The sequence below is a fragment of the Maylandia zebra genome, linkage group LG8 (assembly GCF_041146795.1).
Source record: "Maylandia zebra isolate NMK-2024a linkage group LG8, Mzebra_GT3a, whole genome shotgun sequence".
NCBI lineage: Eukaryota > Metazoa > Chordata > Actinopteri > Cichliformes > Cichlidae > Maylandia > Maylandia zebra.
In genome coordinates this window covers 2,233,878-2,245,598 of record NC_135174.1, presented here as the reverse complement: position 1 = coordinate 2,245,598, position 11,721 = coordinate 2,233,878, and the positions used below count along the sequence as shown (strand labels likewise).

The following is an 11,721-nucleotide window of genomic DNA, read 5'->3' as shown; positions in this document are numbered from 1 at the left end:
GCCACACATAATAGAGGACACACTCTTGACCTACTGATCTCCAAAGGCCTGAGCATTTCAAAGGTTACTGTGTCTGATGTGGGCCTGTCTGATCATTACTGTGTTTTCTTTGAAAGTAAAATCTCAGCCCACACAAATATATCAACAACAGTGATCACAAAACGGTGTATAACTGAACACAGTAGTGCAATTTTTAACCAGGTCTTCCCATTAACACCTGGCCTGTCCAGAGGGTCAGTCAATGAGCTCGTCAATAGCTTCAATGCTAACATGTTAAATGTAATGGACACTATTGCTCCCATTAAGGTGAAGGTTATCTCAGGAAGGAAAAAGTCTCCATGGAGAAACTCCACACTGGTGAAAAATGAAAAAAGAGAGTGTAGGAAAGCTGAGCGCAGATGGAGAAAAACAAACCTCCAGGTTCATTATGACATTTATAAAGAGAAACTTCACAATTATAATTTACAACTGAGGAATGCAAGGAGGTCCTACTTCTCTGACATCATCACTAAAAACAGCCATAATGCTCGGGTCTTATTTTCTACAGTTGACAGGCTAACAAACCCTCCTGTGTCAGTGGCAGCTGAACTTCATTCGACCATGGCCTGCAATGACTTTGCCAAATTCTTCACAGACAAAATCCAAAAAATTAGACAAGCAATTGGTACATCAACAGCAGATCCAGGATATGTACTGTGTCCACCGAAAAACTGTTTAAACACCATGAAACAGTTTCAACCTATTAACAGCAAAGACCTGGAGGACATCTTAGGTCAACTGAACTCCTCCTCCTGCTGTTTAGATGTCCTGCCAACACGTTTTTTCAAAAAGGTCTCAAAGACTTTAGAGTCAGACCTGTTACAGATCGTCAACTTTTCTTTATTATCAGGTGTGTTTCCAGAATCACTAAAAACTGCTGTAATCAAACCTATACTGAAAAAGGACAATCTTGACAAGACACAAATGAACAACTACAGGCCGATCTCAAATCTCCCGTTTTTAAGTAAGATCATTGAAAAAGCAGTTTCTCAACAGCTCAGTTACTTCTTAAAACAGAATAATTGCTACGATGCCTTCCAGTCAGGTTTTAGACAGAACCACAGCACTGAAACCGCTCTGACCAAAGTGTTTAATGACATATGTCTGAATACAGACAGCGGAAAAATGTCAGTCCTAGTTTTACTGGATCTCAGTACAGCATTTGATACAGTTGACCACAACATATTACTCAAACGACTGGAGAACTGGGCAGGTCTTTCAGGAACTGTACTAAACTGGTTCAAAACATACGTAGAAAACAGGAAATACTTTGTATCAATAGGTAACTTCACATCTGAGCAGACAAGTATCACATGTGGAGTTCCCCAAGGTTCCATCTTGGGACCCCTTCTGTTTAACATCTACATGCTCCCACTGGCACAGATTATAAACAACAACAAAATAAACTACCACAGCTATGCAGATGACACACAAATATATATCACAATGTCACCAGGAGACCGAGGCCCTGTACAGGCTCTTGGTAAATGCATTGAGGAAATCAATGACTGGTTGTGCCACAATTTTCTCCAGCTAAACAAAAACAAACTGAGGTAATAGTCTTTGGCGCCAAAGAAAAACGATTACAGGTCACCAGAGAACTTCAATCTATACATCTAAAAACCACAAACCAGGCGAGAAATTTGGGTGTAGTGATGGATGCAGACCTAAACTTAGAAAAACACATTAAGACAATAACAAAGTCAGCTTACTATCACCTCAAGAATATATCAAGGATAAAAGATCTGATGTCTCAACAGGACCTGGAAAAACTAGTCCATGCATTCATCTTTAGTAGGCTTGATTACTGTAACAGCATCTTTACAGGTCTACCTAAAAAATCAGTCAGACAACTACAGCTCATTCAGAACTCTGCTGCTCGAGTCCTCACTAAGACCAAAAAAGTGGACCACATCAGTCCAGCTCTGAGGTCCTTACACTGGCTGCCTGTCCGTCAGAGGATAGACTTTAAAGTTCTGATGCTGGTCTATAAAGCTCTGAATGGTTTAGGACCAAAATACATCAATGACCTCCTGACCCAGTATGAACCTTCCAGATCCCTCAGGTCATCTGGATCCGGTCTTTTATCAGTTCCCAGAGTCAGAACCAGACACGGAGAAGCTGCATTCAGCTTTTATGCTCCTTATATCTGGAACAAACTCCCAGAAAGCCTCAGATCAGCTGAAACACTCAGTTTATTTAAATCCAGGTTGAAGACTCACCTGTTCTCAGCTGCATTTGAATAAAGCACCAAATCCACACTTTTAAGCTTAAATTTCAAAACTTACATTTAACTACTGATTTTATCTACTGTTCTGATTTTATCTGTTTTGATTTTATATACTGTGTTGTTTGTTTGTTTGTTAATTAGTTTGTTTGTTTGCTTGTTTTAATCAATTTTAAATCCTGCTTTTTATTTGTTTTTGTTTCTAATGTCTCTGTAAAGCACTTTGAATCACCTTGTTGTTGAATTGTGCTATACAAATAAACTTGCCTTGCCTTTTATTGTGAAGGTCTGTGTCGTATGTGAGTGTGCTCAGTTTACGTTTCCCCTGTCTCGTCAGCTGTGATTTCTCCCAGGTGTGTTCCCCTCCTGTCTCTCATCCCTTGATTACTGCCATCTGTGTATTTAAGCCCTGTGTTTCTCTGTGTCAGTGTCACGTCGTACCCTCAACTTGCTGTGTGTTTGTAATGTCCTGTCCTCCAGCACCTCGGTTTAGAGTTTTGTTTTTGTAAGCTTTATTTCGTGAATCATTCCTCCAGCAATAAAGCTGTGTTTTCAGTTTATTCCCATCTCCAAGAGTCCTGCAATTTTGGGCCCACCACTTCTGCTTGCCTGCCACACAGCCAACCATGACAGGAAGATCAAAGATTAAGGATTGTGTTTTTATAGTTCGTAGTAAACCATCCCCTCGTCTTCCCGGCCTTGTTGTGTGTACCTTAGAGGTTGAATTATACATTAGCCGTACTTCCAAAAACATTTAGAACTGAGATGGCAGCTGTTAGCAGAACTCTGATGCTCACCAGGAGCACGTATCCCCACTTTCAAAACCTTAAGTTGTCAAATCCACGAGCCCTACGTGGGGCCAGAAGTGCAAGTTCCCCTTTACTGACACACTGTAAATAAGTTTAATGCTCAACAACACAGCTAACAGCCTCATGCACTCGAATTTTTGATGTTTAGGCCACAATAATAATTTCCACTTCTGGATAAAGATCGCTCCGTCTTCATGCTTCATAAGAAATTAAGTGTGTCACGTCTTTAGTTATTTATTAATGGCAGCACAGTCATGCACACCATGTGCTCTGTGACATCTGAAGAGTTTGTGCACCACGTTGTTTTTTCTTTGTTTTAATTGGTTAATAATTTTAAGCTCAACCTCCCAGGTTGTTATGAATGGGCCATGTTTTCCTAAATGTTGTGATTCACAAGTGAACGATGTGGAACATACTTCAGACAGGACTTATTTAAACGGTTGAAAAAGATACTACTTCATACGGGTCAAATATTTTAAGAATGTTTCTCAGTGTAAACTTGTAAAGAATCTTTGGACAGCATACACAGCTACCTGCTGCCTCTCCTGCACTGTTAGATGGATGTAAATACAAACACATTTCCTCTTGCAAATGATAAACAAGCCACATGTTGCTTCAAAAGTAGCACAAACAAAATAAAAAAATGACTCAACAATGATGAGTAGAGCTAGACTGATAATCAAGCAGACAATTTACATTTTTGTGCCTCTACAAATTAAGAAATTTATGATTAATGAATCAAGAAGACGAAACACATGTGCGCCCAAAGTCTTTAAACATCCACTTAGTCTGTAACGATAGTGTGGCACTATGGAGCGTTGGTTTTTACTCAACTTCAACATTTCAAATGTAAATTCAGCTGTGAGTTTTTATTTATTTCACTGTAACAACCCCAGAAAAAGACATTTGTTTAAGATATTGTTCTTGTATAATTTCTGAAGTAATGCACATCTGATCTACCAAACTTTGAAGAGAAGCAATAAGGAAAACAAAGAGCTTATTGTTGAAATTATCCTTTGTTAAGTTGCTGTGTGTCCTACAGAGAGAATGACTGAGCGCTCCACCAGGAGCTGCAGTTTTTGTTATCATCTTTGTTTTATGATCTATCCTGTACATTAGGCTTTTCAATGAGTACAGTAGAAAAATACAATTTTAATTTAAGCAAAGATCAGTTCGAGTCTGCAGGGATGGGATAAGGTCCTCGTGGCTCTAAACAGTCAGTCATCTTGTGGTGTCCCCTTTAGACTCGACCTCTGCTTCTTCTGATCCTTCTGGCCCATGATGCGGTACAGTTTTTTTCGTGCGTCTTTCATTCTCTTCATCTTGGCTTCTTCGTCTTTCTCCTTTTGCTGGAGGAACTCTTTATGTTTGGCATGATGTGCTCTCTGGGCCACCTTCTTCTTGTAGTGATGCACTGTGCTCAGAGCTCGTAGCAGCTCCGCCACCTGCCACAACACGAAACGTCAAAGCAAAGATCAGTTAGCACAGGGTCATCCTGAACAAACTGGGTGTTGTGCTGCATCGTTTCTGTCAATCATTGCAACGCTGTCAGATCAGTGATTAATCTGGCACCACAGCTCTCTCTGGTTTGGCAGCTTCATGTTCTCAGTATATATGAAAACCTGGACATTCAGCTAGGCTCTGTTTCCTCTCCACCTACACTAAGACTATCACTTACTGTGTTGGGACCACAAATTCTTAACGAGCTGCAGCACTCATACCGTAAAGTCAGGTTGTGCTCACCTTCCTCTCATGGGGCTCGCGTATCACAGTGGCTCTCTTCAGGTCTCTGGGCACCTTTCCTTTGGGTTGCAGTAGTTTGGGTTTGCTTTTAAAGGGGAGGGCCTTCTGCAGCTCCTTGGGGATGTGGAGTGGGTTGAAGTGCCTTGGGGCTCGGGTTATTGGCTAGAAGGTAAAGGAATGTATTTCAGGGTATCGGTTAGTGAAGGTGTACGATGACAAGTGAGGGTACACACAAAGACAGAAGAGATGATGACAATGACAAACACTACACAGCCAGGATTTGGTACTGGTTCACACATCACCGAACAGTTAAAGAGCAAAGGTTTGCATACTACAGATTCCTCTACAGTTCATATATATTTCTGAACAAGTGCCACGTTTACCTTTTCTGTGATGCAAAACAATTCAACAACAAACTGATCTGATCACAAATGCTGTGCTCTCTTCATTAAAAGGACAGTTTGAGCTTTTTACGTCTTATTGCAGTTCTATTAGTTTCATATTCAAAGGCACACTGGCACACTGAAATAGCACCTCCAAGTCTGAGGCCACGGTCCTCAGGTGGAAAAGAGTGGAACGACACCTTCAACATTGATGCTTTGTTTGTTTTTTGTACGATTATCAGTTAAATAAAGCCTCTAAATGCTTCCCTCTTCATTTAAACGTGATACGGTGATCCCAGCACTTCCTGGGAAACAGGGTTGCAGTTTCAGTGTTTCAGGGAGCAGATCTCTGTTTCTATCTGTTCTTCACTTGTGCACTTTAGAGTGGTCATCAGGCTGAGTCTACCTTGTACAGCGAGTCAATGCTGGGCTTGTTACGGACTCCCAGGTCATGTTTGAGCTGCCCCACGGTCCTCATGCCCGACCAGCTGTCCTTCTGGCCAACAGGCAGCAGCAGTGAGGTGACGGGGTTGTAAAGCTGAGGAATACTGACTGGATACCAGGAGCGCAGGAACACAATATCTGCAGAACAAACACCGACACTAAGACACGGAGTGGTAGACACACATCACTGAAACATAAGTTAATTAATCATTTGGATTTGATCAATTTACGAGATTATAATCTGCATTATTTTTATTTCCTAGGAACTGGCAACAACTCTTTGTCCTTCCTATAGGAGGGTTTAACTGGTTTAAAGCCTTAATACAATGTAAGAGCTGCAGGGACACATAGTATTTATAAACTAACAGTAAAGTCAGCAAAAACAGTCACCACTCATAAGCAGGCGGTCCTCAAACGTGGCTCTGAAAGCTCCCGGAGGAGTCGACAGCGCCTTCTTTATCTGACCTCTGACCCCCGACACCGTTCGTATAGAAGCACCTTCAAATTTAGCCACCTCCAGCACCGTGTTAAACATGCCCTGTGGAGAGAGGGAGCAAACCGTCAGCATTACACAATCACCTTCATCTCCTGCCTTTTAAACGAACAGCACAAACATGAACATGCTTCCTCCTACAGCTACACACGGAGTAAACAGTGACGAGCGTCTTCCACTCACTGCTCGGAAAAGTATGACTTTGCTTATCGACTCTTTGGTGACCCAGTAAATGATGTTTCTCTAAGTGTTTTTAGGTAATTAGTCTATTTACATGCTGACATAAAGTGAGCTTCAGATGTAGCGTACCTTGATGAAGCAGGTGTTTTGGAAGATCTTATAAGGGTAACCAATTAGTTTGAGCTTCTTCACAATAGTGACTGATTTATCCAGGTCCAGGACGACTCCTGTGGCTGCAATGCGGAAATTAGCCTTCACAGAAACACAAAACAGGACTTTGAGATTCAATGAGAGTACTTTACATTAAAAGAATTACATGACCAGACTTGATGCCACCTTACAAAAGTACACTAACAAGCCTCTGTCTCCAGGTAAACACTCACTTTAACTCCTGATACTGACTGAACAGCCAGAAAGCCGGTGCCCTGTGGAGTGATGGGACCTGCAGAGAAACAAAGGTTAGAATTTATTTCATCAATGTAAACATCGCAGAGACGTAAACTTTGACACACACTGAGACGCACCTGTGTACACAGAGCTATACTGCAACAGACTTAAATACTAAACGTTCAGTGTAAGCTACCACAGGGCAGCTGCAATGACATGTAAAAGTCATAAACCCACATTTTATTCTCAACATATCACATGTTCAACCTGAGAAAATGAACCACTTGAAGACAAATATCAGGCCATGATTAGCACTGTAGAGACGAGGAAAACACGTTTTCTTTTTTTATTGTGATTAAAATGAGCAAATCTCTGGATTTAGTTTGAATTTAAACTGTACGCAGCATCCAAACATTTTTGGAACTGGTGTTAGGTATGTGCTTCTACTTCCTGAAGTCTTACTCTCATTAGAAGCCTGAATAAACGTATCGTGTGAAGCCATTCAAAGTGTAGTTGAGACACGCAGAGTGAAATCTGCGTGTAAACCGCAGTCATGCTCTGAATGCAGCTCACCCCAGATCGAGGCTCCACAGTGCATGTGTTGCGGTGTGTATTTAAGCAGGCGGTGGCGTCCATTGTGATCCTCAATATGATAGAGAGGGATGGTCTGGAAGCGGCGCCAACCCAAGGACAGGATCAGGGGGTCCCGTGTCTTCAGGATCCGCTCATACCAGCGGTGCTTCTTCAGGCGCATCTGACATACACAGAGTACAACATCTTATTTAACCATTATATCTTAATAAGGGTATTTACAGATGTGGGAAGTAACAAAGTACAAATACTTCATTAGTGCACTTAAGTAGAACTTTCAGGTATCTGTACTTCACTATGTTTTTACTCCCTACATTTTTATTTTACAGCAGAACTTTTGTTCTCTTCTTTGTTGTTCCTCTTATTTGATCAGGTCTCTTCCCTTTGCACAGATTGCTGGCTGGAAAGGACGGGAACATTTCTTTTTGTTTTCTTTTTAGGGTCTGCTTTGTTTACATGTTTTCAGGTGTTTTGTGCTCTAATAAAAAGCAAAAGAAAACATTTTAAGATGTATACAATTTATGGATTCATATACAGATATTTTTAAGAATAATCATTCTATTCTTATTTCATTAAGAACCTTTGAAAAGTGCAAATGTAGCACATACCTGCAGGTATCCTACATTGCCTTCACTGGTTCCCAGGCCTCCGATGATGACGGGGTAATGTGGGTCAAAGTTCGTTACAAACTCACAGGGTAAGGAGGAAATTTCTAATCGGACGTACATTCCTGGCCGGAAGCCTTCATACTGCACTCTCGACTCATCGTCCATGTCTTCAAACTCAGCTCTGTTCAGCTGAACAAACAGTGGAAGAATATGAGACATAAACAGAGTCTTAAATGTGAACGTCAGACTGATGGACAGTCTACCTCCGCCTGCTTCTGCATCTCCTCCTTCAGATCGTCGAAGTACGTGGCGTCACCATCGTCGTACTCCGTGTCGAAGCGCTCCTTCAGTCTGCGTTTCTTTTCAAGGCGCTTGTTCTTCTGCACCTCCTCATCATCCATCTTCACCTGTTGGTCTTCATCGTCAGTTTCATCTTCATCACTTTCACTTTTCTAATGGTAAAAAAAAGTGTGCGTGACAAATAACCTTTGTTACATTTTTGGGATGGGTTTGTAGATATGTGCCCCCCCCCGGGCTTACACTCTGCGATTTTTGGCTCATTTTGAGCCGATTTTTCAGCCGTGCGACCGCTTTGGTGATCGGTCTGAGTTTGGCCTTCATCGTGTAGTATACGTGGGGTAACGAGGAGCGATTAACACCTCACGACCAGCTCCCCATCATCAATCGCTTGGTCGTGAGGCTGTCGCTGCTCACGCTGTGCACGCGCAAACACATGTCGGTGAAAAAGACGGCGCAGCACGGCTGTGCAGCGTGTGATCTGGACACAAGCGATGGAGGCACAACCTGTAGAACTTTGGAAAGCTCATCCGAGCCTTTTCGATGTGGCCTCACAGAATCATCACGACCACAACAACCGTGGAAATAGTTGGATCTACATGCTGCTCATTCACAGCTGCCTGATCATGTTTTTCATTAGCAATTTAGCAAAGTTGATGGTGTGTGTGTCTGTGTGAGTGAAAGACAGAGAGCGAGCGACAGATTTTCTGTTATAACCTTCATGTTACGGAGGCTCAGTGTGAGCACTCAGGTCGATCAGAGCCGTATAGTGTGACCCTGCATCGTGACCTACTAACTTCTAACCCCTGCGAGTCAATCGTGCAGTTTGAGCAGAAGCTGAATAACGCGACTGAAAGAAAACGCAGTGTCTGCCCAGATTAAGCAACTGTTGCTGATTATTTTTCATTCCCATCCACCACATTGATACCACGCTGTATTCTGAGTCACGTACCTCGGCCTGATCCTGCTCCCCAGTCGTGCCTTTGTGAACTTTTCCCGTTTCCAAATCTTCAAAGTCACCGTAGAGCTCCTCTACATATAAGAGAACAGAGTACTTATGATGCATGGTGACAAATCTACTCTTAGCTGAAAGTCTTTGTAATCAGTCACTGTCACATTACTACTGCACATAACTGAACTCAGGTGTTTTCGACCAGCTCTGAATACAGCAAACAAAACGCTCCTCCCCCTGAACTCTTACCGTCTTCTTTGAGCAGCGTTGCAGCATCCTGGCCTTCCTCCCATTGACCCGTCACAAAACAATCCCTGATTGAGTTCAACATCTGAAAAAGAAAACAGACCGACTTATTCTAATATTCTTGACAACATCAGCTGCTCTTGAGTCGGAGTTCTGTTGGAAAATACCGGACCTCTTCTAATTCCCAATTGTGGGAAATGTCGGGGTTGAAATGGGAGCAGTCTAAAGCGTCAGCCTGAACTTTTTTGCTTTTCTGCGGGCGATTAACTCGAAACAGTCCGCCAAGCTCCTCCTCCTCCTCCTCAGAATCTTCCGCCTCCACCACTGCAAAACAAGGATCAGCAGCGCTTGTCAAGATCACATCCTCGCGTATGTGATGCAAACATATCGCTGAGTAGTTATGGAGGACTGATGACCTACTGTCAACATTACCATGCTTCACCGGGCCAATGGCAACAGTAACTAACGCTGGCGTCAATGATCAATGATCAGAAATTAATTTTCATGAAAAATAATTTAATCCTGATGAATCCAGTGAAGTGTGAGTTTGTTTGTTTTATACCTGTCCTACACAAACATTATTGGTTGTTACTGATGAAACAAACAGGATACCTGAACCATAAACCAGCTTCCTCAGGTTGGGGGCAGCTTCCTGATGCCGCAGAAATGCTGCTGATGCTTTCTGCTGCAGGCCCTCCTTCCACTTGAACGTCCCTACAGACAGATCACAACCAGGAAGGACAACAGTTTGTTTTTTAGCATAAAATTGAACATAAACTAAATGTAAATAAACCTGAATGAGTCGTGTGGTACTTACCCTGCTCCTCCTCTTCATCACTGTCATCGGCACCAATCTCCTCTTCCATCGACTCATCATCTTCATCTCCATCCTCCTCATCATCACTGTCTTCCTCTGACTCTTTAGAACAGTGCCCAGAGTCTCCGGCTCTCTCGGCCTCGCCTTCTCCTTCGCTGTCCGCCTCGCCCCTCTCCAGCTCATCCTCGCTGTCTGCAAACGCTGGTGCCTCTGCGATCACCTCCTCCTCTCCTTGCATCTCCTCCAGCTTCCGTTTCTTTACCGGGGGAGTGCTGCCTTTGGTGGCTTTTTCAGATTTATCTCTCACCTCTTTGAGAAATGTGGACAAATCATCTTCCTCTTCCTGGTTCTCCTGGTCACTGCCATCATCATCCTCATCACTGCTGGACCCACTAACGTCATCCTCCTCCTCCTCCAACCCAGTGAAGACCACCTTCCTCCTCTGTGTTTGTGTGTGTGCATCCCAGACATGTATCTCTCGAAGTCCCTCCTGCACTCTAACACAAACAGGACAAATATCTGTTACACAATCTTTTTCAAACAATCGATCGCCTGTTACTTTGTGCGCCTCAGCAGACGTGTGTGTCTGTGTTGTACCTGTACGGTTTATGAACATGGCTTGTTAGCCAGCTAGCTGATAGCTCCGGCTCACACTGCATCACCACACTTACAGCTGTCATGGAGAACTTTGTGATGTCTTACCCACTCTGCTCGCTGATGTCTGTGGGGTCCAGGCCAGCAGAGCCACTGAAGAGCGAGACCTTACTGGCAGCCATCTTGGCGTCTAGAGTGACATGTGTTTCTATGAGGGACTGGACCAGCTCTGTGGTAGGCCGCACTTCCTCCTGCAACAGGGTTCGAAGCATTACTTCAACCCTTGAATCCTGGGCCAACATTTTACAAATGCACTTCACACCGTTTAGATGCAAGCTACACACTGCCATCTCGGGAATACCTGCAGCTGTTTGACGTGGTTGGCTGGGAGGTCGATGTAAACGGCATCTTTGTCATACACGACCCCTCCGACCCCGGCCATGGGTGCGTAGAGCAGACGCTCCTTCTCATTCAAGGCCCTCTTCTTCTGAGTACCAGGCAGCGGACACGGGTCTGGCAGGAAGTTGGCGTCTGACATCTGAAAGTCTCCTACACCTACAGACGGGACAACACACAGCACATCACTCCAGTGCTTTCATGGCTTTGTTTCATACTGTCAGTCTGCTGCAAAGCGCTCCGTCTGTGTACCTGGTATATGGACCTGGCCTTTGTTTTTCAAATGTGTCCCTCTGAGGTAGCCATACAAGGACACAGTCCGATCACACTTGGGGTCTGTTCTGAGCCTCTCGGGGTCGGTCAAGTCCTCAATACTGAGGAGAGTAAGACAAGAGCAAAGACTGAGTTCACAAAACCCCAAAGAGTCGCTTAAAGAAACATCTCTTTAAACATGTACACACACTAAATGTGATCATCTTTGATAAACCAACACGGTAACCTTCTTAATAACCTTC

At 43.4% G+C, this 11,721-nt stretch overlaps 1 protein-coding gene across 1 annotated transcript in view; it reads right to left on the bottom strand.

Annotated features, from left to right (window-relative positions):
- Positions 1 to 3,737: 3,737 nt before the first annotated feature.
- The window catches only part of bms1 (BMS1 ribosome biogenesis factor), a 13,998-nt gene continuing 6,014 nt past the window's right edge, over positions 3,738 to 11,721 (bottom strand). The window contains exons 7-23 of the mRNA XM_004570382.5: positions 11,459 to 11,580; positions 11,172 to 11,365; positions 10,919 to 11,061; positions 10,217 to 10,713; positions 10,012 to 10,113; positions 9,572 to 9,723; positions 9,403 to 9,484; positions 9,154 to 9,233; positions 8,168 to 8,356; positions 7,905 to 8,093; positions 7,279 to 7,459; positions 6,702 to 6,760; positions 6,448 to 6,570; positions 6,036 to 6,183; positions 5,608 to 5,783; positions 4,819 to 4,980; positions 3,738 to 4,520 (exon numbers count right to left, since the gene is read on the bottom strand). Coding sequence (XP_004570439.3) covers positions 4,293 to 4,520; positions 4,819 to 4,980; positions 5,608 to 5,783; positions 6,036 to 6,183; positions 6,448 to 6,570; positions 6,702 to 6,760; positions 7,279 to 7,459; positions 7,905 to 8,093; positions 8,168 to 8,356; positions 9,154 to 9,233; positions 9,403 to 9,484; positions 9,572 to 9,723; positions 10,012 to 10,113; positions 10,217 to 10,713; positions 10,919 to 11,061; positions 11,172 to 11,365; positions 11,459 to 11,580 — 2,827 coding nt within the window. The 3' untranslated portion in view covers positions 3,738 to 4,292. The remainder of the gene's footprint in view (positions 4,521 to 4,818; positions 4,981 to 5,607; positions 5,784 to 6,035; positions 6,184 to 6,447; positions 6,571 to 6,701; positions 6,761 to 7,278; positions 7,460 to 7,904; positions 8,094 to 8,167; positions 8,357 to 9,153; positions 9,234 to 9,402; positions 9,485 to 9,571; positions 9,724 to 10,011; positions 10,114 to 10,216; positions 10,714 to 10,918; positions 11,062 to 11,171; positions 11,366 to 11,458; positions 11,581 to 11,721) is intronic.